The following is a 24,208-nucleotide window of genomic DNA, read 5'->3' as shown; positions in this document are numbered from 1 at the left end:
AAGCTTGCTAAGGAGCCCTTTGCCTTTCCCTGCAATGCCTTGGCTTTAAGCTTCCTGTATCCAAACTCTGCTGGCCGCTCCAGACCAGTCAGAGCTAACCTGTGACTTCTCAGGACAGGCCCGAGAATTCCCTGCTGTTGCTAAGAAAGAAAGACACAGAGCTCTTGTGCAAGATAAACCCCAGTCCTTGGAACAACTCTTCCCCACCTCCTCTCCTCCTCCAGAGGAGGCTTTCCAACTGGCCTGCTAGAGCCAAAGAGGGAAGGAAGAAGACTATAGGGTGCCAGGCCTTCCCTCAGGGCCGTGGAAAAAAAACTCAAAGGTTAGTGGGTTGGTAAAGAAGAAAGTGGCCCAGTCTCCAGAAAGGAAAAGCGTTGGATCTGGAAGCACAGGCCAGCAGCCAGCCTCAGGAAGGAACTGCCTGGCCCGAGCCCTGTGTCCTAGCTGGACGAGGAAGACAGGAGAAGAGGTCCTACGAGAGATTCAGAGCCCCTGAGGAGGGGAGGTGAAAACCAGGCTGCTCCAATCCTTCAGTTAGAATCTAAGGACAAAGGCAGATGCTGCTGTGACAGACAGCTCTGTGACCTTAAGTGGAAAGGTACAACATAGCCACGTGGTGGTGATCTAACTGAGCTCCAGAAGTGTTTGTAGGTGGCAAACCACACAGTAGGTCCTCAGTAAATGGTTTTTATTTTAGCAAAAAAGCCCTTGCTTACACTCTGAGCGCAGAGATCATCAGGGGCATTCATACAAAGCTGTTCCTTTCACACAGTGTCACTCATCTCTTCTGGAGTCGTTTGCTCCAGCATTCAGAAGTTCCTTAGCAGGGAAAGTCTAGAAAGAGCCTCTGCGAGGCTGGTCCTGTCCCCTCTCCTGGCTGGCCACAATGCACAGAAGGACCTGTTCCACTAGAACCTTTCTTTTCCCCTCCCAGGCGACGTCTGACCGATGGGTGTGTCTGTCGGGCGGGAGGTGATTCTTGAACAGCTGCGGGCGCGGGCGAGTGCCGCGGAGTAAAGAGGCCAGCATAGGTGACAGCATGGCCTCCCGGGACACACCGCCGGCCACCAGCTACGCCCCGCCCGATGTGCCCTCGGGGGTCGCCGCCTTGTTCCTCACCATCCCCTTTGCCTTCATCCTACCGGAGCTGGTGAGTGTGGCTGCCCCCACCTGGGGGAAGGGAGGGGCGGAATCGGCGGGAAACAGGGATAGCGACCGACTGCTAGCTACAGGCTCCCACTTTCCCAGTTGTCCACTTGACTCCAGGCTGGGTTCCTCTAGAGCGAATTTTCCTCTATCATAAAGAATGAGGAGCCATCCCCAGGGCACTTGCTTGCTGGAGGGGTCCAGCCATCTTCTAGACTACCCAGACCCCTAAGAAAATTCTATTATCTGGTTTCTTTCCCCCTAGCTGCTTGCACTTTCCTAAAGTTCAAAGAACTAGGGGACTCTGTGTTTTCTCAAATCACATCAGCTGACTTTGAACTTTGATTTACGTGTACTCCCTGCCGAAGAGAGCTCATGACAGCATCGTCCATAAAACGATCCGAACCGCCCAGGTTACTCTGGAAAACTTGTTGTTGCCTGACTCTGGGACACTGCACAGCAGAACTGGGCGCTGAGTCCCCACCAGCACTCAGCAGTGCATTCAATAGAAAACAGGTTCCCTGCTGGCTCCTGTTCCCATCCACCTCCCCTACTCCCCGCCAAGCCTCCTGTAATATCTAGTTTGTGGGTGAGATTTCTTCCTAGCCCTGGATTTGACCATGCTGCCTCTGGGCTGGGAGGAAGAGTTGGAGTAGGACGGCTTACATAAAATGGGTGTGGCCAACCCATTCCCTTCTCTTGGTCTTCCTGGAAGGTTAAGTCCTATTGAGTGACCTTTAGGCAAATTGATTAAACAACAACCATTCTTGTCAATCAAGAAAGGAAAACCAGGCTTGTGGGTCCCACAGGTGGGTGGCCTTGATAGACTCCACCTAGGGGGCAGCTTTCTTCCAGCGCCAATCCCCCATACACGTGGGCATTCTGCCAGGCTGTTCGCTTCCCGAGCTCTGTGTGCCAGGCCCTGGGTGTGGGCCTCACTTTGGAACACCCTCATGGATGACAGATTGGCTCTGCCACATTCTACTGAGCAAATGCTTGTCAGTGACGCTAATCATCAGAGGAGTGGCTACCTCCCAGGGGTCTCCTGGTCGCTGGGGAGAGGCTTGGGAGCCGGTTTTTGGTTTTTGTTTTGTTTTGTTTTTTGTTTTTTTTTCCTGAACAGTTAGAATGCAGCACTGTTGTCCCAACCAGATGAGGGAGGGGTCCAGGCCTGTCACTGAGAGTTGCCACTGGAAGAAGGCTGGATGCCTGAGGCAGGAAAGCAGCCAGGTAGAGAGTTGTCACTAGAGGCGCTGACAGGTGTCCCCACCTGTCCTCCTGTAGTTGGATTCCTGGAAAAGTACTTTCATGGGACTTTGAGGGGATGAGGTCATTGTCATTGATTTGATTTTCTTGACTTATTTTTAAATAATTTTAGATTTCTCCTAAAGCCATGGTGGCAGTACAGGAAATCTGCTCCTCACTCTGAATCCCACAGGTCTCTACAACCCAAGAAGTTAACATTAGCACTCTGCCATTGACCATTGTTGTTCTGTTTGCTCATTTCCCCACTAATATCTTTCCCTAGCCCAGGATCCAGGTCAAAACTCCTGATTGTGCTGGCTGTCCTTTCCCCTTCCTCTTGGCGGTTCCTCTTGGTATTCTGCAGAAAGCACTGGCCAGCTATTATGGACCCTTGTTGTAGTTTGCCTTGTCCTACGTTTGTTCACTGTAGGTCTAGTTTTAATTTCCAAGTCATCTTCATTCACTGATGAAAACTCAGAAAATGCAGAAATATGTTCACAGATGGAGCACATGTATTATCTCTGTATGTGTGTGCATGTGCATGTGAGGGCATGTTTGAGTCTGTGTGTGTGAGCATGTGTCTGTGTCTGAGTATGTGTGAGTGTGTTTATGTGTGTGTATATATGTGTATATGCGTGTGTGCATCTGTGTGAATGTGTATGAGTGTGTGTGTGTGAGTGTGTGCACATATATGTGTGTCTGTGAGTGTTATGTGTGTGTGCATGTATGTGTGTGTGCATGTGTATGAGTGCATGTGTGTGAGAGAGTTTGTGTCTGTATCTGAGTGTGTATAAGTGTGTATGTAAGTGTATGTGTGTGTGAGTGTGTATATGTGTGTGTGAGTGTTTATATGAGTATGTATGGTGAGTGTATGTGTGTGCATGTGTGGGTGAGTGTGTGTATGTGAGTATGTGTGTGTGTGAGTATGTATGTCTGTATCTGAGTGTGTGTGTTGAGTGCATTATTCTGCACATGCTTCTTGCACCTGCTATGAGCATGCCTAGAAGAACTCCAGAATAATATGTGCCTATATGGAGGATGGAGAAGGGAGGGGAAAGGTCAAATTTTGATGTCATGGGCAGAAGAAGCTGGGAAGATGTTATGTGTGCTGAACCAGTTTGTTCCAGGCCCTTCTTTGGCTCTGGTGCTCTGATGTATTTTCCCTCTGCTGTCCACTGAGACAGTGTAAAAGCATCATGCTTCCAGGTACCCCTGACCCTTTAGTCTTCTGGTCTGAGACAAAAGTCTACATAGAATTCATTAGAAGGCAGGGAGGCCAGGATACTTCTGCAGAGCTCAGAAAGCAGAACTCAAGAACTAGAGTGCAGTGATTCCACAGTAGGGTAGCTCTGGGTGACATTCACATGGTGTCTACAATGACCTCTCCTAACCACCATGTGCATGTGAGTGAATGTATGTGAGTGTGTGTGTGTGTGTGTGCACGTGTGCACGCGTGCATGTTTTTGTGTGTGTGGTGCACTACATAGAAACCAAGAGTGGGCAGATTCATTGTCAGATCAAATCAGACAAGCTCTCCCTGGCTAGCCATGATCCACCTTGGCTGTCAAGGAGGTACAGCCTCTAGCTCTCTGTGGTTCCTGAAGATGACAGCAAAAGTAACTCAGGCTTCCAGTAGCCTGCTCTAATGACCTTTGACCGTTGCCTGCAATGCTTTATCTCCCAATCTTCAGCATTAAAATTCACATTTAAAATGTTTTATTCTGTGATCCTGATGGTTCTAACAGGAATGTGTATTCCCTGCATCTCCTCAGTGGCCATATCTTTCTTAACCAGCATTGTTTTCAATTCAGGAAAAATGAGGTTGGGAAGACAGATCTCCCATTTGGAGTAGATTTATCTGAGACCAGCCAGGGTTCAGGACTGTCCCCCGTCACACCAAAGTCTGCCTTTCACTACTCTCTAGACTTCCCCAACCCATCCTGCTTCCTCACTATTCCAAACAGTCTCTCAGAAATCAGCATTTTTACACAATAATTATTTTAGCTCAATAAAGTTATATACAGAAATGTAACTGAACAGTATATGACTTTTGGGGACCCGCTTGTCCCGAGAAGTGTGATGTTCTTGGCGTATATCTGAGTTGCCTGAATCCCTCCCTAGTTTGTTCCTTTTTGTTGCTGAATGCTAGCCCTTGGTAAGGATTTAGCACAATCTAACCCAGCTCTGTTGAATGTTTCCTGTTCTAGGCAGTTTCAAAAAAGAGCTGCTATCGGCATCTTGCTTAAGCTTCTGTTGAGGGACATCTTCACTTCTCTGAGGAGAATCACCTAAGAGTAACTTGCTGGGTAGAACAGTAGATGTCTGTTTTGTTATTATTATGAGACTAACAAGTTGTTTTGCAGGGTGGCTGGGAAAAATTTGGCTGTTTTACATTTTTATTTCATCACTAGCATGGCATGAAACTTTAACACACCTGAGGTTTTGTTCAGTGTAGTGGTGAATCTAGATTTCTTATTTGAAAGTACAACTTTACAAGAACCTCTTGAGGGTGAGGAACCTTTCACTCAGTGGGTTTTAAGATGAGGATAGACCTCCATTTATTTTTCCCACCCCATGCAGAGTGTGGACATCCACTTATGCCAACACTAGGAGCTGAGCCTGGGGTGGCAGGACAGACAGCCATACCTCTCTCTACAGAGCCAGTGTTTGTGAGAACAGAGGGCCCACCCTTCGTGACCTGAGTGACTTCTGAGCTCTTTGGCAAGCTGAAAAGTGGAAGCTGAGAGCTCACCCCAGTGGCTGTCCCTGGGGAGTGCTTTATAAATGAAGGCCTGAGGGAGTCATCTGAACATTACCCTTCTCATTAGTTGACTCTTTAATTAGATTTTTGCCTAATTAAAAAGCAGAAGGTGAGAAAATTCTTAGAGGGTCAGCTAGTTAAAAGGGGAGGAGGCCTGAGCTCACTGTTTGATGTTGGGAGCTCTCCTCCTTCTACCCCACTCCCACCATGGGTGGTTCATCTCTAGGTGTTACCCTAAAACCCCAGTTTCACCCTGACCCCAATCTGCTCGCTTTTTCTATTTAGCTATATTTAAGAGTTTGTTTGAAACTGCAGAACCCAGCTAGAGCCAACCCTGCTGGGACTGAAAGTGACCAGGTGGTCTGCAAGGAGGAATTAGGGGCTTTCCTTAGAAGCTGGGTTTTCTGCCCCTAGCTGTCCCCTCTCCCCTTCCAATGGCCCTGGCTCCTGCAAGCAGCTCAAGGGAAGCCTGTCCCTCACAGACTGACTTTATCACTTCTCTTGTGGCCTCAGCTTGAGCTCCAGGCTCTGTTCTATGGTGACTAAAAACAAGAAAGGAGACTGGGACATGGATCGGTGGGTAAAATGGTCATGGTGAAAGCATGAAGACCTGAATTTAGACCCTCGGCACTCAGGTAAAAGCTAAGAGGAGCAGTACCTGCAACCCCAGCATTGAGGGGCAGATGCATGGAGCTGGGAGCTCACTGGTAACTAGTATAGCCAAAGCATCAGGCTGCGGGTTCAAGGAGAGATTCTTATCGAGAGAGAGAGAGAGAGAGAGAGAGAGAGAGAGAGAGAGAGAGAGAGAGAAAACAAATGAACCAGGGATATCTCAAAATTAATTAATTAATTATTTTTGAAAAGCCATTAAGGAAGACATCCCAGGGTCAAATATCTGCCTTCCAAATAGATGCACAGTAGACCGAACATGTGTAGGTAAACATGCTTGCACACACACACACACACACACACACACACACACACACACACACGAGAGCACCCCGAGGTTAGAGGGGCTCTCGTGAAACAGTCAGGGACCATGGGGGCCTAGGGGTGAACCAGATGCTTCTGGAAAGAGACAAGACTGGAAAAGGTCACAGAAAGAGCCCACTCCTTGCTTCTCACTAGTCTCTGTCCAACACCCCACCACCAGACCCTGACAAGGATGCCGCAGGAAGTCCATGCCCCGAGGAAAATGAAGGAGTAGGAAGGGAGCAGAGACACACTGGGAAGCTGACTGTTCTGCCCTGCATCCCACCTCTCTCCCTTCTTACTCCTTGGGAACCTCTAGGTCTGTTCTGGCCACATGATTCAACTAAAGCACCAGCAACTTTCTCTAAATAAATATTCTGTCTGTCCGTACAAGCAAGACAGACAGCTGTGGTCAGTTTAGAGGGTCAGCAGATTACAATGACTTCATATGCATAGCAGGTTTGAAGGAAATAACCCGTGACCAGGATCAGAGGGCCCACAATGGAGTCTCACAGTTAAGAAGGGCTAGCCATTCCACCATTCCCAGGGAGGTTTCCCCAAGTCAGGGCAGAGGTGGGGGAGTAAGGAGAGTTTCCTGAGGGTTGTCCAGATCATCGAGTGGAGGAAACAGGCTAGAGCAAGGAGGAAGTCCAAGATCTTTGGCCTTTGTCTCCAACTGCACTCTGGTCCCCGCCTCTGCCAGTCTTCCTTTTTGCCTCCCCCCTCCCCCACATCCCTGCCTGCCTCACACCTGCAACCCATTGGGTCCTTCTCCATTTGGATTCCAGATTCCCACTGCCTGGCCACAGCAAAATACCCCCAGATGGGCCCCCAGAGCAGAGTCTCAGGGACTTCCTATCCAGACATCTAGACTCTAGGGTTCTCAAGCTGTGGGTTGTAATCCCTTTGGGAGTTGAACGACCCTTTCACAGTGATCACCTGAGACCATCAGAAAACACAGAAATTTGTATTACAATCCATAACAGTATCAAACTTACAGTCATAAAATAGCAACGAAAATAATTTTATGGTTGGGCATCACCACAACATGAAGACCTGTATTGAAGAGCCACACCTTGGGAAGGTTGAGAACCACTGCTCTACCGTGTTCTTCTGCTCTATTTCAGACAAGCCCATCTGAGACTTCTGCCATGGATGGCTTTTCTGAGCTTTCCTTTTCGATTCTGCCTCTGGAGGGTTTATAACCCTCAACTCCTACCCATCTAGATACCCTCTCTGCCCAAGTGACTTCTTTAAATATCATCTTTAATAACACAGTTTTGTGCCAGAGCTTTGGGTCAGCCTAGGATGGAGAGGAATGTGGGGAATGGATGTGGGGAGGGAGAATCCAAACAGACCTTCCCACCCACTCTCTAAGAATTTCAGGGACAGGGGAGAGAGCAGAGCAATTGTGGATGGGAATGAAGAAAATGAGACTCTGTTCCATCAATCCAGGCTCCTGGGAGAAGGTCCACCTCACAGCTGGGCCACATTGACAGGCCCAGAAGGGAACAGAAGGCATAGTCTGGTAAGCATTTCCAGAGATCTGTCTTTCTCAAGGTAGCTATGCTGCTTGGTACCGGCCTTCTGCCCCTTGCTGGTGACATGAAGACCTCAGGGCCCATTCCTACCTCAGAAACTTAGGGCCCAGACAGCAAGCAGGGAAGAGAGACAACATGGAGGGTGGCAGTGAAGGCGTGCTGGGCTTTGGTAGGGTGGCTTTCTGGAGGAGGTGACATCAGTCTGATCCCTGCCCTGTAAGGTCTAGTCACAGCTGAGCTGAGGTGGTCTTGAGGGCATGTAGAGGAATCAGTGGGAAAACTTGGGGAGCCAGTGCCTGATGGGGTGAAAGAAAAGTGGCTGTCACAAAGGATGCCTGGGTTCCTGGAGACAGTGGGTGTTCAGAGCAGCACTGAGAATTTGCACAGAGGCATGAAATTAGTCACAGAGCCTGGGCCAAAGGAAAGAAGGAATCAGTCTATGTGTGAAAACCTGGGGGTGGGGGTGAAGCCTAAAATGAGGGGTACATTTAACTTCCTAAAATCCACAAATGGAGACGAAAAATGAAAAACACCCCCCCCCCCCAACACCTAGTGTTTTATTTTTAATTTATTTAAGTCAGGAAAGAAAGTGTCTTTAGCCTTTGAGTAGATAAGAAATTTTTATCTTAGAATTCTGTTTTATATTACATTGTAAATCTGTGCAATTTGGTCAATAAAACTCGGGTCAGTCTGAGTCTGAATGGGAGGGTGTGACCCAGGAGCAGGAAGCCCCCAGAGCAGGGAGGAAGTACAGGCCAGTTTGCTTAGAAAAGGCACTAGTTCCAGGTTTCCTGGGCTTGCTGCCAGGTCTGGAGAGCACTCAAGGGCTCTTATGTGACTGTTCTGTAAGGCGCAGTGGCCCATGGGGCTCCAGCCCACACAATCTGGCTATCTGGAGAGACCAGAATAAGACATGGCCTCATAGGATACCGGGCAGGCTGGGCAGGCAATTTCCTGCTAACCTTAAAGCCACAAAGAGAAAAATGTTCTCACCATGAGTCAGGGTAGAATGACTCAGAATTTATAAGAGTCCTGGGTGTTATTTATTGAGCATAGAAGTGCCATACAATGATTGATGTTTTGAGGCTCGGATGGAGGTATCCGAGTGAGTTCCTTGACTTGTCATCCCGAGATCCAGAAGCTTCAGAACAGCTTCCTAGGCAGTGTGTCAGGCTAGTCTCAGCATCCTGTGGGAGCTGATGTCTCTGAACTAGCCACAGAGGCCCACAGAAGCAAGGCCTGCCCAAGAACACCCAGATACTCTGGATATGGCCAGCCAGCACCGCCTGTGGCCGCTGGGCCTCCACCAAGGGCCATTCCTAGCTGGAGTCTGAATTGAATGCAGTTCTTGTGTTAGTGACTAAGCAAGTCAGGCCCCTCTGTTAAATGTACTATCTAAATATCCTTTATTTTTCAGCTAAAACTTCTCGTGTGAATTGAGCACGCTCAGAGGCTTTCCTGTCCATCACTTTCATCTTTGCTTACGTGTTCTGAGATTTTGAGCTAAACACCACCTGTCCCCAGCATAATGCATCTACTCTTTTCTCTTTAAATTAAGACCTTAAAATGAGCATGCTTAGAAATGGACCCACCCCATATGTAAGTTCCCTGACTAAAATCCCCAGGCTTTTTGGTTCAGACAGAGCTTTAGGCATAACTCCCAGAACTCTCTTTCCCCGTTGCAGGTTGTAACTGTCCACTTTTATAACTTGGCTGTGATGCCTTTGGCTTTGCTTCCTCCAAGAAGCCAACCCATTGCATTTGACGATGTGTCTCGTGTAGAGATAACACACTCTAGGCCTCTCCCACTGCTCTGGCTTTCCCTCAGCTGTATTTCCCTTTACCACCCTATGCCTGGCTCATATTTACCATCCAGGTCCCAGCATTTCTCATCCCCCCCCCACCAGCCCTTCTACCCCCATGCTCAGTGTCACTAAAGCTGCCTTGAAGTCCTTATCACAGGATTACTGCTGTGAAGAAGAGCCATCCAGGGTATGCAGGCTGGGGCAGGATACTACAAAAACCTGTGGCTTAGAGTTAGGGAGGCATGCCAAAAGATGGTCTTCCACAATAGACAGTGCTTCACACACAAAGAGAGATTTCCATGGCAACTGGTGTGTGTGTGTGTGTGTGTGTGTGTGTGTGTGTGTGTGTGTGTGTGTGTTAAAACAAAAGACTCAGGGAATACTATTTCCTTTTCCTTGGACACTGAACTCCCACACTTTCCATTCTGTTCTATTTGATTTCTTCATGCTGGTCAATGACCCACTAACATCAATCATAACCTACAAACGGGTCCATCTCTCAAAGCTCTGGTGGAGCCAGGCAGTGGTGGTGTAGGCCTTTAATCCCAGCACTCAGGAGGCAGAGGCTGGTTGATCTCTGAATTTGAGGCCAGCCTAGTATACAGAGCTAGTTCCAAGACAGGCAGGGCTACACAAAGAAACCCTGTCTTGAAAACAAAACAAACAAAAACCAAACAAATATTTTTTAAAAGAAGGAAGGAAGAAGGAAAGAAAGCAAGCTCCCCCGGAGAGAGAGTGCTGAGAGTTGGGGAGTCTGTCCTTGCTGGAGGTGCTTCTCCCTAGAGAGGCTTGAAGGTCTCTGCAGTCAGGGGTCTGAGGAGACAGCTCAAAATTTGCATTGCCCTTACAGAGAACCTGAATTCTGTTCCCAGTACACACACTGGGCAGCTCACAACTGTGTAACTCCAGCCTCAGGGTATTTGACACCTTCTTTTGGACCTCTTGGGTATTGAACTCACATGTGTGCCTACCTTACCCCCTACACCCTACAGGCACACACACACTGCATGGGCTGGGTACATAGCTCAGTAACAGGGTACTGCCTGACATACACAAAGCTTTGGGTTCCCTCTCTAGCACTGAGAAAGAAGTATTTATAAAAATTGTGCCAGAGAAGGAATAAGGCATGATGAAAAAAAAATTCCTGTACTGTTCACACCGTTTTACAATCAGCTTAAAATCTCAGAGTAATTCTTGCCATTTGCTTTCATTAAAATCTCCCTGGAGTTGGGGCATTTTGACAGGATGGCACAAACCCTCAAGCAGTGACCACAGCAACAGGAATGCCTGTTTGGTGGGTCACTACTCTCCAGGCCTTTTGCAGGAGAACTACCTGAGAAGTACTAGACACAGCCCAGGGTCAGTGGCATTTCGTTCTTCCACTGAAGGACTATTTGTATGCCCTTGTATGTAGCAGTATTGTTCCCCATAGGCAAAAGGTGGAAGCAACCCACACAGGAGAGATGAGCAAAGAGAAATGCGCTCTCTTGCTGTATGAGGGGATTTTGCCCTTATGAGCCCACTGTAAGCTCATACTCTCTTAAGTTGAAATCACACTGAAGACATATTACCTTCTGCACAGTCTGACTCAACAGCACGGGTCCACACAGAATGTCCAGTCTCCATCCGTGAGTTCCTGGCCATCTAGGAGCCTTTGCTCACCTTGCTGCTGGAGGGGAAGATGGAGGACCCACCTCAACACAGAGCACTAGGCTGGGGAGAGACACAGCTGCAAAACTGAAAGTTTCTACCAAATGCTTATCATGTTTGCCCGTTGCAAAGCCAAAAAATCATAAGCTTCAAACTTTTCTAAGGCAAGGACTACATTATGCAATGGAACACTAGTTTGCCTTAAAACAAAGGGAAATTCTGACACACGCTAAACACAAACCTTGAAACCAATGTACTAGGTGGGATCAGCCAGTAGCAGAAGAGAAAGCCTGTGTGACTTATTTCCATCTGAGGTACCTTGAGTAATCAGGGGCTCAGAGAGAGAGTGAAGGAAGGCTGCTGGGGCTGGAGAAGGAGGAAACAGGAGGTGGGTGTTTCCATTTGCCATGGGGAACAGGACATCAGTGATGGTTACATACAATATGCATGTGTGAACTGCATGTCTATAAAGTGGTTAAGAGGGGGAACTTTGTTTATTTTAGCACCATTTTTACACTACATCTTAGCCGAAAGGCTGAGAATCAGCATGCCTTAGTACAATTTTTAAAAAGAGGAAAGGTATACAGTATTCCAAAGACCTTTGATTCCATCAGCCTGAACTCGGAGGGACAATTGTTTTGGGGCATCAGAGGTTCTGACTGTGAACCACACCTGAATGAGTCCTGCACGCAACTCACTCCTCCCACGCTGCAGGTAGTTCCAGGAGCCCTGGCCTGGTTTCACTTCTGACTTTATGAGCCCCACCCATCTTTTGACTTGGTCTTTGCCACTCAGTTCCTGGGGATTCATGGTACACTCTGTTGTCACCTGAGAACCAAGTAAGGGAAGATTCTCATGAAAACAAAGATGGTCAGGAAAGACAGGAATGTGGTATTGGCAAGGGGTGAGACCTGCCCTGCTGAAATGTCACCCAGCTATGCAGAGAAACCTGCCACCAGTGTCTCCACCTTCTGCATGCCTCTGATTCTCAGCTCTTTGTCTGCCCCACACTGAGCCCACACCTGGCTTGGAGCCCCACCACACAGATTTGACACCTGCATATACTTTCCTCCTCCTGGGTCATTACTTAAGCAGTCTCTCTGAACCTCTAGGCGGACTGCACCAGGTCAACACCACTCACTTCTGCTACATTGCCTAGGAAGGCAGGTCTCATCCAGAACACTTTCGGACCCCCTTGTGCAGCCTAGTTACTCTCTTCTTGGTCTTTTACATTTTTTGTGTTGCTTGTTTTGGATCATTTTAAACACGACCATCGTCCCACATTGAAAACTCTGTCCCCTGCTGGTTATGGTAAGAGGGAGAGAACTTAGTCCTCAGTCCTCAAGCTCAATTCTCCCTGAAGCCGAGGTCTCAGTCTGGAAATACTAGGTTCATTTTCTTTTCCTGTTCTGCATAAATCTCAGCCTGCTGGCATGCTGCTATCTGCTGGGACTTGTTCCATTTCGGGGACATAAGCACCTTTCTTCTTCCTGAAGGTTGCAGAGGACCTGCACTGGCGGCATAGCTGCTTTGATTGCTGTCCTCTAGAAGAGCATTTGGGCCAATCGGTCTTTTCTTTTCTGCATCCTTTTAAAAATCTCTTTTTTTCTATCTTTTCTCTATCTATATTAGATGCAACAATACCTTCCTTGTGAAGGACAATTTGGAAAGTGAAGTTACTAAGTGGAGCATTCAATGTAATGTATTGATCAGTATTTCCAAAATAGCAGGGTGGCTAGTAACACAGGTATTCACCAGGTGTGGTGGCACAGGCCTTTAATCCCAGTGCTTGCAGAGGCCTCTGGATCTCTTTGAACCTGAGGCCAGCCTGGTCTACATAGTAAGAACCTGTCTCAAAAACAAAAACAAACAAAAATAACAAACCAAACAAAACCCCCAAACCAGGTATTTAACCTGGAGTAGCTGTGGGCCTATACTATGGGATACAGATGGACGTGGGAGGCTGGGCAAGATCTGTTAAATTTAAGGGCAAAAAATTGTGTGTGTGTGTGTGTGTGTGTGTAAATGCACTTTTAAAGATTTTCATCTGCCAAAAGAATCTATGCCTCCAAATGGTATTGTACTTATTCACCAGATGGATCTCCTATTTCCCATCCCCACCCTTGGATGTGAACTTCCTGTCCCTCAAGAAGACCAGCTAGGGCCCTGCTCTTCTGGGTCTTTCCCATGCATCCTCCCACTTGTCCTCTTATGCCCTTTCAAGTGATTATAGTTACCTCAGCTAATGCTTGTCTGAGTCTCCACAAGCCAAAGCAAGACTAATCAACTTTCTCTAAGAACCTCAATGGTGGGGACCAGAAAGCCCCCTCTCCTGTTTGATGGATGCAGAGGCACAGGTGGCTTACTTCTGACTGCCCCCTCCACCACCCCCCACACACACACACACACCTAGAGTTGTCTGGGATTCAAACCCAGAGACAGCGATGCACAGATCTGAATGGGCAAAGTAGAAGCAAATGAAACTGGCTGAGGGGTTTTGGTTTCAGTGGCACCATCTGGAGAGCTTCCAACAATGCAGCTTCCCTGGCCCCTCTGGGCAGCATCTCTGGGGCCCAGCCCAGCCCACTGAGCTGTCTTTAAGTCTGCAGAGAGTTCCAGGAACCCATATAACCCAGTGCCCTGCCCTAAGGCTTTCCTGGGTTTCTGTTTTGGTTTTGTTTTCTGTTTTGTCCTGAAGTGTTGGGAACTGAACCCAGGGTACAGCTGAGGCCAGGCAAAAACTCCAGTGTCAAGCCACACCCAGCCCTCAAGCCACACCCCGCCCTCCATGTGTATTAACAGCTCTTTACCCTGTGCCATACTTGGGATTCTTTTTCTTCATTAAGCGTTTCCCTTCACTCAAAGACAGCAAGGATGCTCCAAAAGTTCTTTTTAAAGTTTTTTTGAACTCTTGTATTTCAACTTAGCTGATACTAATACTTGCAGATATGGTGTCCAGTAGAAGCTTAAAGGGCACAATGTTTTCCTGAGCCCATAAGCTCTGGGGATATATTCTGTATCTATTTCTGTATCTATATTAGATGCAACAAGAACCCCTGTACATTCTTTATTGTGTTCATAACTTCTTCATGATATATATATTTTACAGGCCTGCAACATCTCCCAATGTGTATATGTGTAGGTAGGTAGGTAGGTAAGTTGGTAGGTTGATAAGTAGGTAGGTATGAAGGTAGATTGGTAGGTTGGTAAGTAGGTAGGTAGGAAGGTAGGTTGGTAGGTCATGAGTGCCCGTGGAGACTAGAGGTGTTGGATCCCCCTGGAGCTTGAGTATCAAAAGTATGAGCTACCCAACACGGGTGCTGGGGACTGAACTCAGGTCCTCTGCAAGCTCCGTATGCTGTAGCTGACCTTTAATATTTTGGGGGGTTCTTTTCTCACCCCTTTATACCTCCACCCCAGTTTAACCCCCTGTTGCTAGATAGGAGAAAAAGAAAGATAGAGAGAAGAGAGATAGAAATCCCTGAATCTAATTTCTCTCTTTCTGTTTGCTTGTGACTGGTCTTTGCTACTTTGTGGGTTCTTTTTCCTTATCCCCCCAGTTTCACCCCTATCACTAGATAGAAAAGACAGGACAGAGGGGAGACAGAGATCCTGGAATTCAATTTCTTTCTTCTTGTTTCTTCTTTAAGCACGATTACTAACAAACCACAACGCCCAATCCCCCCAGACAACCACCAACCCCCCCCCCTCGGGGCGCTAGCATTTATACACCCTCTGAAAAGAACCCAGAATTCCAAATGTCACACAGTCGCAGAAACTATCTGCCACTGGCAAAACCATGTCTTTGCTAGAGCATGAGGCAAATCATGGTCAGCTGCTACAGTCTGAAGCAGCCGCACATCCCCACACCTGGGGTTAAAATAAAACCATACTCTTATAATATTTCTGTGGTTTAAAAAACAAACAAAAGCAAACAAATTCAGGGGCTGGAGAGATGGCTCAGTTAGGAGTACAAGCTGCTCTTCCAGAGGTCCTGAGTTTAATTCCCAGCAACCACATGGCAGCTCACAACTGTCTGTAAGGGGTTATGATGCCCTCTTCTGGTGTGTCTGAAGACAGCCATGGTGTACTTATAAATAAAATAAAATAAAGCTTAAAAAAAAAAAAACAGAAATCTCACTACAGTGTGCATTCTTAACCACTGAGCCACCTTGCCAGCACCCAACAAGTGGGCTATAGTCTAAGATACGTGACCAACCTTTTGGTTCAACTCTATTCTTTTTTTTCCTTTCCTTTCCTTTCCTTTCCTTTCCTTTCCTTTCCTTTCCTTTTCTTTCCTTTCCCCTTCCTTCCTTCCTTCCTTCCTTTCTTTCATTCTTTTTCTCTTTCCTTCCTTTTTTCTTTCTTTCTTTTTCTCTTTCTTTCTTTTCTTTTTCTTTTTTTTCTTTTTCTTTTTGGCAGGGTCTTTCCTATGCAGCTCTAGCCCTCCTAGAACTTGCTATATAGACCAGGTCTCAAACTTGTCTCAAACTCAGAGTTCCACTCGTGTCTACCTCCTGAGCGCTAGCTTGAACTACCCTGCTGGGCCCTCCATTCCACCTTAAAAGGCGTGTTGACTTTAGTCCTTGGAAAGCGTATCCATGAGCAATGAGCATTTCTTCAAGACCCTGCTAAAGTCGTCTTTGATGCACACTCACTCTAAATGTCTAACTGCAGTGGAGCAGCCATCCATGGGGTGGGCACAAATGCCACCTAAAAATATGTCCTGCTCCTGGGAGATATAAAATGGATGCTAAAATGGGAAACAGTGTGGGCAGTCAGGAGAATCTGTAAAGTTAAACATGACCTTTTGAAAAGATTTTGTAAATCAAGTTCCCAGCCCAGACTACTTGAGGTAGAGGTGTGAGACACAAACATCACTGGGTTTTCATTTGCCTGGAGTGGACCCCAGGGCCATCTACTGTTGAGAAAGCAGAGGGGTGTAGAAGTAAAAACCAAAATTCCTCTCTTTAACAATTATTCAGCAGGGCTATTAAAAAAATTCTGTGTAATTTGAGTAGATTTCTCATGCTCAGAGGTCTTTGAGTGAACAGTGGGAATGGCCATTCCCAAACCTCAGCTGGAAAACAGAGGACGAAGACCCAGATGGACCCCTCTGATATGGGGGCTTGAGACATCTGCGGAGGTCTTTAACTGTCCCAGGGCTTTTGCTGCTGGCACTTTCTAGGAGCATCCAGCTCCTCTGCCCTCAGCATGAAATCTGCTTCGGGAGACAGCCATCCAAATGTCTTCCCCTTGTGTTCAGGCCCCATTCTGTACTGTCTGTGCAACCTCGGGCCTCAGCGCCCTCCAGTGGCACTGGTAGTGTCTAAATTCACAAAGACAAATAATGTACAGAACAGCCGTCAATGCAGCTTCTGATGGCATGGGTCGGGGGACAGGAGCAGAGGGACAGAAGTGCTTGGCTGGCAGCTGAGCCTGACACAGGTGGGCTGAACACAGCAGAGAAAGAACTGACAGTTCTCTGGTCTCTCTGAGCAAACTAGAGTCTCACACCAGATTAAATGAGGCAGCTGGAGTGAATGGATTCTTTTTACAAACTGTGAAGTGTCGGGTAAGTGCGAAGAAGAGATGATTTTCTTACAGATTTTTTTAAACAGTGTACCCCCACACTCCTGCCCCATATAGCTGCTTTGCTCCAGGTCCTTTTCTGGGTTTATAGTCACTAACACAAACTACTCTGCCCTCTGAGGTCTGGTGTGTGTCCTGGTGTTAGCACCAGTTTTACAGACTCCAGTTGGCATTCCCACTAACAGGTAGCACTGTCTGGGGTTGTCCTGGTGCTGGCACCTGTGTGCATTTCTTACAGCCTGTCAGGAAAGACACTTAGCAAGTGCCTTGGATTGCGCTCTTCTCCCTGTGACATCATCAACAGAGGATGGGGGTGGGGGTCAGAGGACAGGCCTCCCACCCCAAGACTTTTCCCTAGGACAATATAGACATTTCTAGATTCAGCCTAGACCTTCCAAAGCCTTACTTAAAAATTGATTGTTTAAAGTGATTATTTACAGTAGACCTGGTGGGTCTTTTAAATTAGAATTTTAAATGTAGAAAACTTTCATACACATATGCAGTGTCTTTTAACCACATCCACTCCTCACTGCTGTTTGTCTTGTCCCCCTCCCCTTCCCACTGGTCATCTTTGCAACCAGTACCCCGTCTACATTTTATTAATTTATTGGTCACTAATTGAGTTTAATTAAGGTTGCTTGCAGAAGCATGTAGGGATTATTTACATGGGCTACAGCCCTAATGAAAATACCACCTCATCCCCCAGCACCCATTATCTACTGGTGGCTCCACAGGGAAGAACGGAATATCCTGAGTCCCTTCCGCATCCATGACAGAGCGCTGATGGGCCCGATCATTTGTAGGTCTTGTGCAGTCATAGCCGCTATGAGGTCATAAGTGTAATGGCCGTGCAGGGTCTGGAAGAGAGCAGTTCTCAGCGCTCCTTTCTTCCCTCCAGCTCCTACATTCTCCCCTGCACTCCTCATCTTCCACATTCTTGAGGCCTTGGAGTGGGTGATGTAGATGTCTCATTTAGGACTGAGCACAAAAGTCCCTTGTTCTCGGCGTCCTAATGAAGGACTTGTGTTAAGACGAGCCAGGATGCTGGAGCTAGGTCCACCATGTGAGAGCCGGGATTTCACTCCTGGCCTGTGGTTAGCTAGGTAGCTTCTTACTACCTCTTCCCATTTTCTCCTTAAGAGCCCAGGATTCTCCAGAAAGGCAAAAGAACTTTTCTTCAAGGCAACAGTTAGGAAGGTCTTACAGTGGATTGTTGGAATGGTTGTACCTATGTCTGTATGCTGGTTAGTTGTAGGCTGAGCTTATGGGGTTTGGGGGGTGTGCTGGGGTAGGTGAAACCTGAAGGCAGGGTAGTTTTCCACTCAACTAGACTGATGTGAATCCAGTCTCTACAGAGGGATTTCCAAAATCAGATATCCAATGGGCAGGTGCATGTGTGGGGTTGAATGTCACAGAGAAAAAGAGAGAAAAACAAGTTCTTGATATCACAAGTCAATGTTGTACTTAAAAGCACTGTTTAGGGCAGGAGAGATGGCTCATGGGTTCTTCAGGAGAATCTGGATGTGGTTCTTAGCACCCACTATGACAGCTGACAGCAGTCCCAGAGGATCCACAAACTTGACCACGAATCAGAGAGGTCAGCCTTCCTCTGTGTGCACACATACACATGTTATGGTGCACGTGTGTAGATCAGGGAACAGCTTGGAAGAGTGGGTTCTCTCTGCAGGTTCCAGAACTCTGGTTGTCAGAGTTGGCGGCAAGCTCCATTGCCCACTTTCTAACTTTGAAGTAAGCTTTTAGCCAGGGATGCTCTGCAAAGGGATCCCCCTCCCATTGACACACAGCAAGCCCTTCGTGCTTTTTTTCTTACAGGTGTTTGGGTTCTGGGTATGGACTCTGGTGGCTGCTACCAATATCACATACCCCTTGCTGCATGGATGGGTGCTGTATGTCTCGCTCACCTCGTTTCTCATCTCCCTGACGTTACTGATGTCCTACTTGTTTGGGTTTTACAAACGATTTGAGTCCTGGAGAGTCCTGGTAAGAACTAGGGCGTGGCACCTTCTGGACTGGTGTCCTGGGTTTGTAAGAGTGGTGGGCTTTTCTAGGTGGGGAGGGAGAATGAAAGACTGGGATTAGAGATCCCATTAGGAAGAGATTCCTATGAAACCGATTCGTATTTTTGTGAGTTGAGTACTAAGCCAAAGTGAAACGCATTTGTAAATCTTTCCTTGTATTTCCCTCCACTGCTTTCCTTGTTAGGACTGAGGGGGGAGGGGGAGGGGGGGAAAGGGAGGGGAAATGGGGGAGGGGGAATGGGGGGAGGGGGAGAGGGGAGGGGGAAGGGAAGGGAGGGGGAGGGGGGGAGGGGAGGGAGGGAGGGAGAGAGGAAGGGGAGGGGAGGGAGAGAGGAAGAGAGGGAGAGAGGAGGGAGAGAGAGGGAGAGAGGGAGGGAGGGAGAGAGGGAGGAGAGAGGGAAGAGAGGGAGGGAGAGAGGGAGAGGGGAGGGAGGAGAGGGAGAGGGAGAGAGGGAGGAGAGGGAGAGGGGAGAGAACAGGTACACTGGGAAACATTGTAACCAAAGAACAGTAGGGAATGGGCCTGCCCATCCCAACCCCCCCCCCCCCCCACTTCCCTGCTGTGTACCTGGTTAGGGGAGTTGCTTACTTGAGTAACATTGACCCCTGCCTCTGTTCTGCCTTCCAGGACAGCCTGTACCACGGCACCACAGGCATTCTGTACATGAGTGCCGCTGTTCTGCAAGCACATGCCACTATTGTTTCTGAGAAAGAGGACCTGGGTCACTACTACATCAATGTTGCAGCCTCGGTGAGTGGCTGCACAGTTACCGAGCAGTGACACAGATAAGCACATACGGAGGGCATTGATTACTTGCAGCTCAGTGCTGTCTTGGGTGTTTTGGACAACTGTATCAAGGCACAAGAGATGGGAGGAGAGGACAGTGTGTGTGTTTGTGCATGCCTGTGTGTGCAGTGTGAGTGTGTGTGTTTGTGTGTATGTGTGCACACGTGCAAGCATGCTTGTGTGTGTGCGAGCACGTGTGTCCACACTTCAAAGGGCACCTCTTGTCTTCTGTTTGTCCCACTCACCCTTTCTCTCCACAGTCTTGCAGGGATTTCTCAGATCCCCCTTGAGGTCAATTAACACATGGAGCCAGCTGTATAGTTTAAAGCTGCTGGCCTTTTGCTGGGGCCAATACTAGTAGCTAATTATCCTGACTTCTGTGCCATCCTGCCATCCCGCCATCCCTCTGAGTCCTTCCCCCCCCCCCCCATGTAGTTCTTGCTGCCTGCTTCTATCCATCTCACCTCTCTTCTGCCTCCCTCCCTCTGCATTTCCCTCCACCTCTGCCTGCTTGGTAGTTCCCAGTACTTCCTGCCCCAGCACAAAGCCACATTCTTTATTCAACTAGTAGGCTTGGGAGGGTCACCTTCCCCAAGGCAACTTGTTTGACTTTTAAATACAGGTGCAGAAGGGACATTTACCAATCCTTCTAACCTTGAGCTGCCAGCTCCAAACAATTATTGAAAACACAAAAACATTCTTTTTCATAGCCAGAAAATACAATATTTGTGGAATATCCCAAAACCACGGTCTTCAGAATTTTGTTCTCTCCGCAAACAAAACCACATTTCTCTTTTCTTACATCTGCTAAGAGCTCCCCTGCCTTGTGATGGGCACAGGCAGCTGTTCTGAGTCCTTTTGTTTCAATGACAGAAGTCCAAGGAGGTGGTGTTACTAGGTATGGAAGGCAAGGCTATGTGGGCACTGTAAGCTGTGGAAAGAGCCTGATGCCCAGGTGGAGGCACCCAGGTGGTGGTGGGCTTCTGAGCCCACCTGTCTCCTTCTCTACTGTGAAATGCACCCTCTTGTGGCAGTAAGCTCACCTGCCACAAGCTTGATGGCCAACTGCACCTTGAGTGTGAAACAGCATGACCCTTGTAAATTACATCCAAAAGCTGTCACATCGTGGGCAAGGGCAAAGGCTGCATTAATTGGCACTTTCCCCAGTATAGGAACAGGGTTCCAGACAAATACCGTGGACCTCTGGAAACACCACAGCACTTCCCAGCAGCCTTCTAGCTTTCCCCATCCCTTTCCTCTTTGCCACAGTTCCTGGACTTCCTTAAACTCATAGACCCAGAGATGGGTTTTTGGTGGCCTCTCCACCACTGTTGGCTCCCAGTCAGCCCCCAGCCACACAGCCTTTATTGCTGTCCCTCAGACATACAGACTTTCTCACTCAGGACTTGGGCAGGGTTGTCCACACTTCACATCAGCAAGGTATTTTCTTTCCCCAAACTCCAGCCTCTCTCCAAAAACCCTCAGCTAGTATTTTGCCTTCTCTGCTTTATGCTCTCCCGGCCTTATCCCCATCTGAACTATTTGTATAGGACCTGCTGGTTCAGTTTCTTGCTGGAAAATGCAACTTGTTATTTGTTTAGAAAATACGGCAGGTGTTATTTATTTACTTATTCTCATATTTGTGACAGGATCTCACCTAGGTCACCAGGCTAGCCTCAAATTTGTCATTCTTCTGACTAGTTGTCTGGGTACTGGGATTAAAGGCATGTGTCACCACTCATGACTTAGGTGTAAGAACTTTTTAACGTTTTGTTCACTGTTGTAGAAATAGCTATTCTTGAAGCACAAGTGCTTCAAAGCTATTGGGTGGATGGATGGATGGATGGATGGATGGATGATGGATGGATGGATGATGGGTGGGTAAGTGGATGGATGGATGGATGGATGGATTGGAGAGTGAATGGGTGGAAGGATGGGTGATGATGAATAGATGACAGATGAGTGGATGGATAGATGATGAATAATGGATAAATGAATGGATGGGTAGATGATGGATGGGTGAGTGGATGGGTGAGTGAGTAGATTAGTGGATGATGGGTGAATGGGTGGGTAAGTGGATGGAACAGAGGGTGAGTGGACAGAAGGACAGCGAGACTGGAGTGGCTTTCATCCTAAGGAGAGCCATTGTGCCATTTTAAGCTCCATTTTAACTGTGGTCATGTTTTCCTGTTGCAACAAAATAGAAGAGGCTGAGTAGGCAGGAGATGAACTGAGGCCCTGAGAAGCCTAGAGAGGAATGATAGCAGCAAAGATGACAGATGCGCCAAGAGCTAGCAGGGTAGCAGACTTTGCAGCTGGCTTCGGCCTTGACAGATGGAAGGAGAGTAAGAAAGATCTCAGGTTTCGGTCACTGGAAGCTGGAGGGGACGTGAATCCTGGGGCTGACTGACCTTAGAGGCTTCAGGAGATCAGCTTGGGCCGTTAAGAGCTTGAGAAGAACCCGAGACGTTCACAGACAAGGTTCTCCAAGCAGAGTTCTGGGCCAGTGAGCATAGCTGTGGAAGTGGCCAGAGCACAGAGACATACATCGAAATGGGCCCAGAGAGACAGCTCAGCATGACCTAGGTCCCAGCTCATGGAGGGAGGAGAGTAGCTTTGAAGTCAGGTGGAGGCCCAGGCTGCAGTTGGAGGAAGTCCAGGAGCTGAACAGCTGGAAACCGTAGCCCTAGCTATGCCTAAGGAGAAAGCATCCCTAGAGGATGGAGTAGCTGCCCAGTGCTCACCCTGCACTGACCCTGATGCTCCATGTTTTCTTCCAGTTCTTCGCCTTCCTCACCACGCTGCTCTATATCCTGCATGCCTTCAGCATCTATTACCACTGAAGTGCAGGGAGAACCAAGCCCAGTGAGACCCTGGAGGCCACGTGATTATCCCTCAAAGCAGGTCTTGCCATTTGCCAACTGAGTGATAAACCCACCAAGCCACCTGCAGGGCCAACAGACCATCTTTCTGGAATGATAAGGAGACTCACTTTGGCATTGTTATCTTTGGACATTTTTACTCCTTGTGATGACTATGAGAAAGCTATCTCCCCACCAAAGATGACTGCCCTTTCTTCTCCCCTGAAGATTTCCTCCTACCCTGGCTGCCCTGAAGATGACTGCCTTTTGGAGTTTCCCAACCGTGAACTCAGCTGAGCTCGACTTTTCTAGAAAACTAACCTTGAACCTCTCAGGCACTGTTCAGAATGCCATCCCTGCTGTGATGTTGTTCAGGACCTTGTTGTTAATGGTGCTCTGTATGATAGGGTTAGGATATAGTGTCTTATTTTCTCAAACAGGAAAGGCTCCACAAAGGCTTGACACATACTGATCTTGCACATACCTTGCTTGTAGCTTGAGCTGTGGCCCTGGAGCAGTTATTGAGACCTGCCTTCCTCCCCCATCACACCCCTACTTCCTCTGTATTAAGGAAAATGTACATAAAACCAATTTGGGGGTAAATTTGTGGAAGAAATAAGCTGCTGGGTTTGGGGAGTCAGAATGGGAAAGATGCACATGCTGGATCCTCCAGAAAGGTGTTCTTGGCGTGCCTGTGTAGCTCCTCAGAGACCAGCTTCCTAAGGACCAGAGGCATCTTCGTCCTTTAGAAAGGATTTCAGCAAAGGAGACTGGAACCTAGACTTACCTTCAGGCTCCTCCCAGAAACACTGGAGAAGCAGCAGCTGCTATAGTATTGTAGGGGTTGTGAAAGGACCTAGGATGGAAGTCTACACTCATTTCTGTGTGCTCTCAGCTCTTCCTAGGGACCCTCTGGGCAGGGCCAGACTGCAGGATTCATCATGGAAAGGGGTTTGCATTTGGTGACATTTGGGCTTTTTTTCCCAAGGACAAGCCTTGTGAAAAGAAAAGCAGAAGTCTAGTGAACTCTCTCCAGAGTTAGCTGGGCTCCCATCCTATCACCATCTGGGCGTGTCTCAGCCCCTTGCCAAGGGCCCCTGCATGCCAAGTGTCCTCACCCAACAGTCTGACTATCTAAATAAGTAATTACCAAAAGGGACTTAACTAAATCTAACTTTTCTCCATTTGTGTGTGTGTGGAGGGGGGCTGAGGCATCTTGGGGGTGGGGCTGGGACATGGATGGGTGTGTGTGTGTGTGTGTGTGTGTGTGTGTGTGCAGGCTTAGCTTCTACACTGTTTACCAGTCACTTACTAATTTCCCCGGCATCTTGAAAAACCACCATTTTCCTTTTTTTTTTTTTTTTTTTTTTTTTTTTTTAACCTGGAAGCTGTCTGTGATCTTCACCATTGAGTATCTGCTGAATGACCTCAAGCAAATAAAAGATGGCTAGACAGTGGGAAGCGTGGAGTCTACTGCTTTGATATTGCTGGCCCATGTATCCAGCCATCATTTTTTATTGACTCTATTATGAAATGTTGCCAAGACTACCCCTGGGGTGGTTTTAAGCCTTGGTCACTAAGTCCGGGTCATAGTGTTCTATTGCTGTGAAAAACTACCATGACCAAGGCAATGGAAGGAGGAAGTGAAGAAGGGAGTGAGGGAGGGAAAGAGGGAGGGGTCAAGGGACGAAGGAAGGTAGGGAGGGGATAGATACTGGGCCCAGCATGGGCTTTTGGAACACCTCCTCCAACAAGGCCACACACCTTTCCCACTTGGCTTCCCAGGGCCCCATACTCAGGTTCCATCTC

At 47.9% G+C, this 24,208-nt stretch overlaps 1 protein-coding gene across 2 annotated transcripts; it reads left to right on the top strand.

The window, feature by feature from the left end:
• The first annotated feature begins 957 nt into the window (after positions 1-957).
• Mall (mal, T cell differentiation protein like) lies at positions 958-23,856 on the top strand. 2 transcript variants are annotated; one of them, XM_076929717.1, is made up of 5 exons: positions 958-1,150; positions 7,580-7,652; positions 18,546-18,713; positions 19,380-19,502; positions 22,319-23,856. In XM_076929717.1, exons 1-5 carry the CDS (start codon positions 1,086-1,088, stop codon positions 22,379-22,381), a joined length of 492 nt encoding a protein of 163 aa, XP_076785832.1. In that variant the 5' UTR covers positions 958-1,085; the 3' UTR covers positions 22,382-23,856. The 2 variants fall into 2 exon arrangements, with proteins under 2 accessions (XP_076785832.1, XP_034351212.1); XM_034495321.2 differs by lacking the exon at positions 7,580-7,652 and having other exon boundaries at positions 960-1,150.
• The last annotated feature ends 352 nt before the right edge of the window (positions 23,857-24,208 follow it).

The sequence above is a fragment of the Arvicanthis niloticus genome, chromosome 2, assembly GCF_011762505.2.
Source record: "Arvicanthis niloticus isolate mArvNil1 chromosome 2, mArvNil1.pat.X, whole genome shotgun sequence".
NCBI lineage: Eukaryota > Metazoa > Chordata > Mammalia > Rodentia > Muridae > Arvicanthis > Arvicanthis niloticus.
This window is presented reverse-complemented; position numbering and strand designations above follow the sequence as displayed.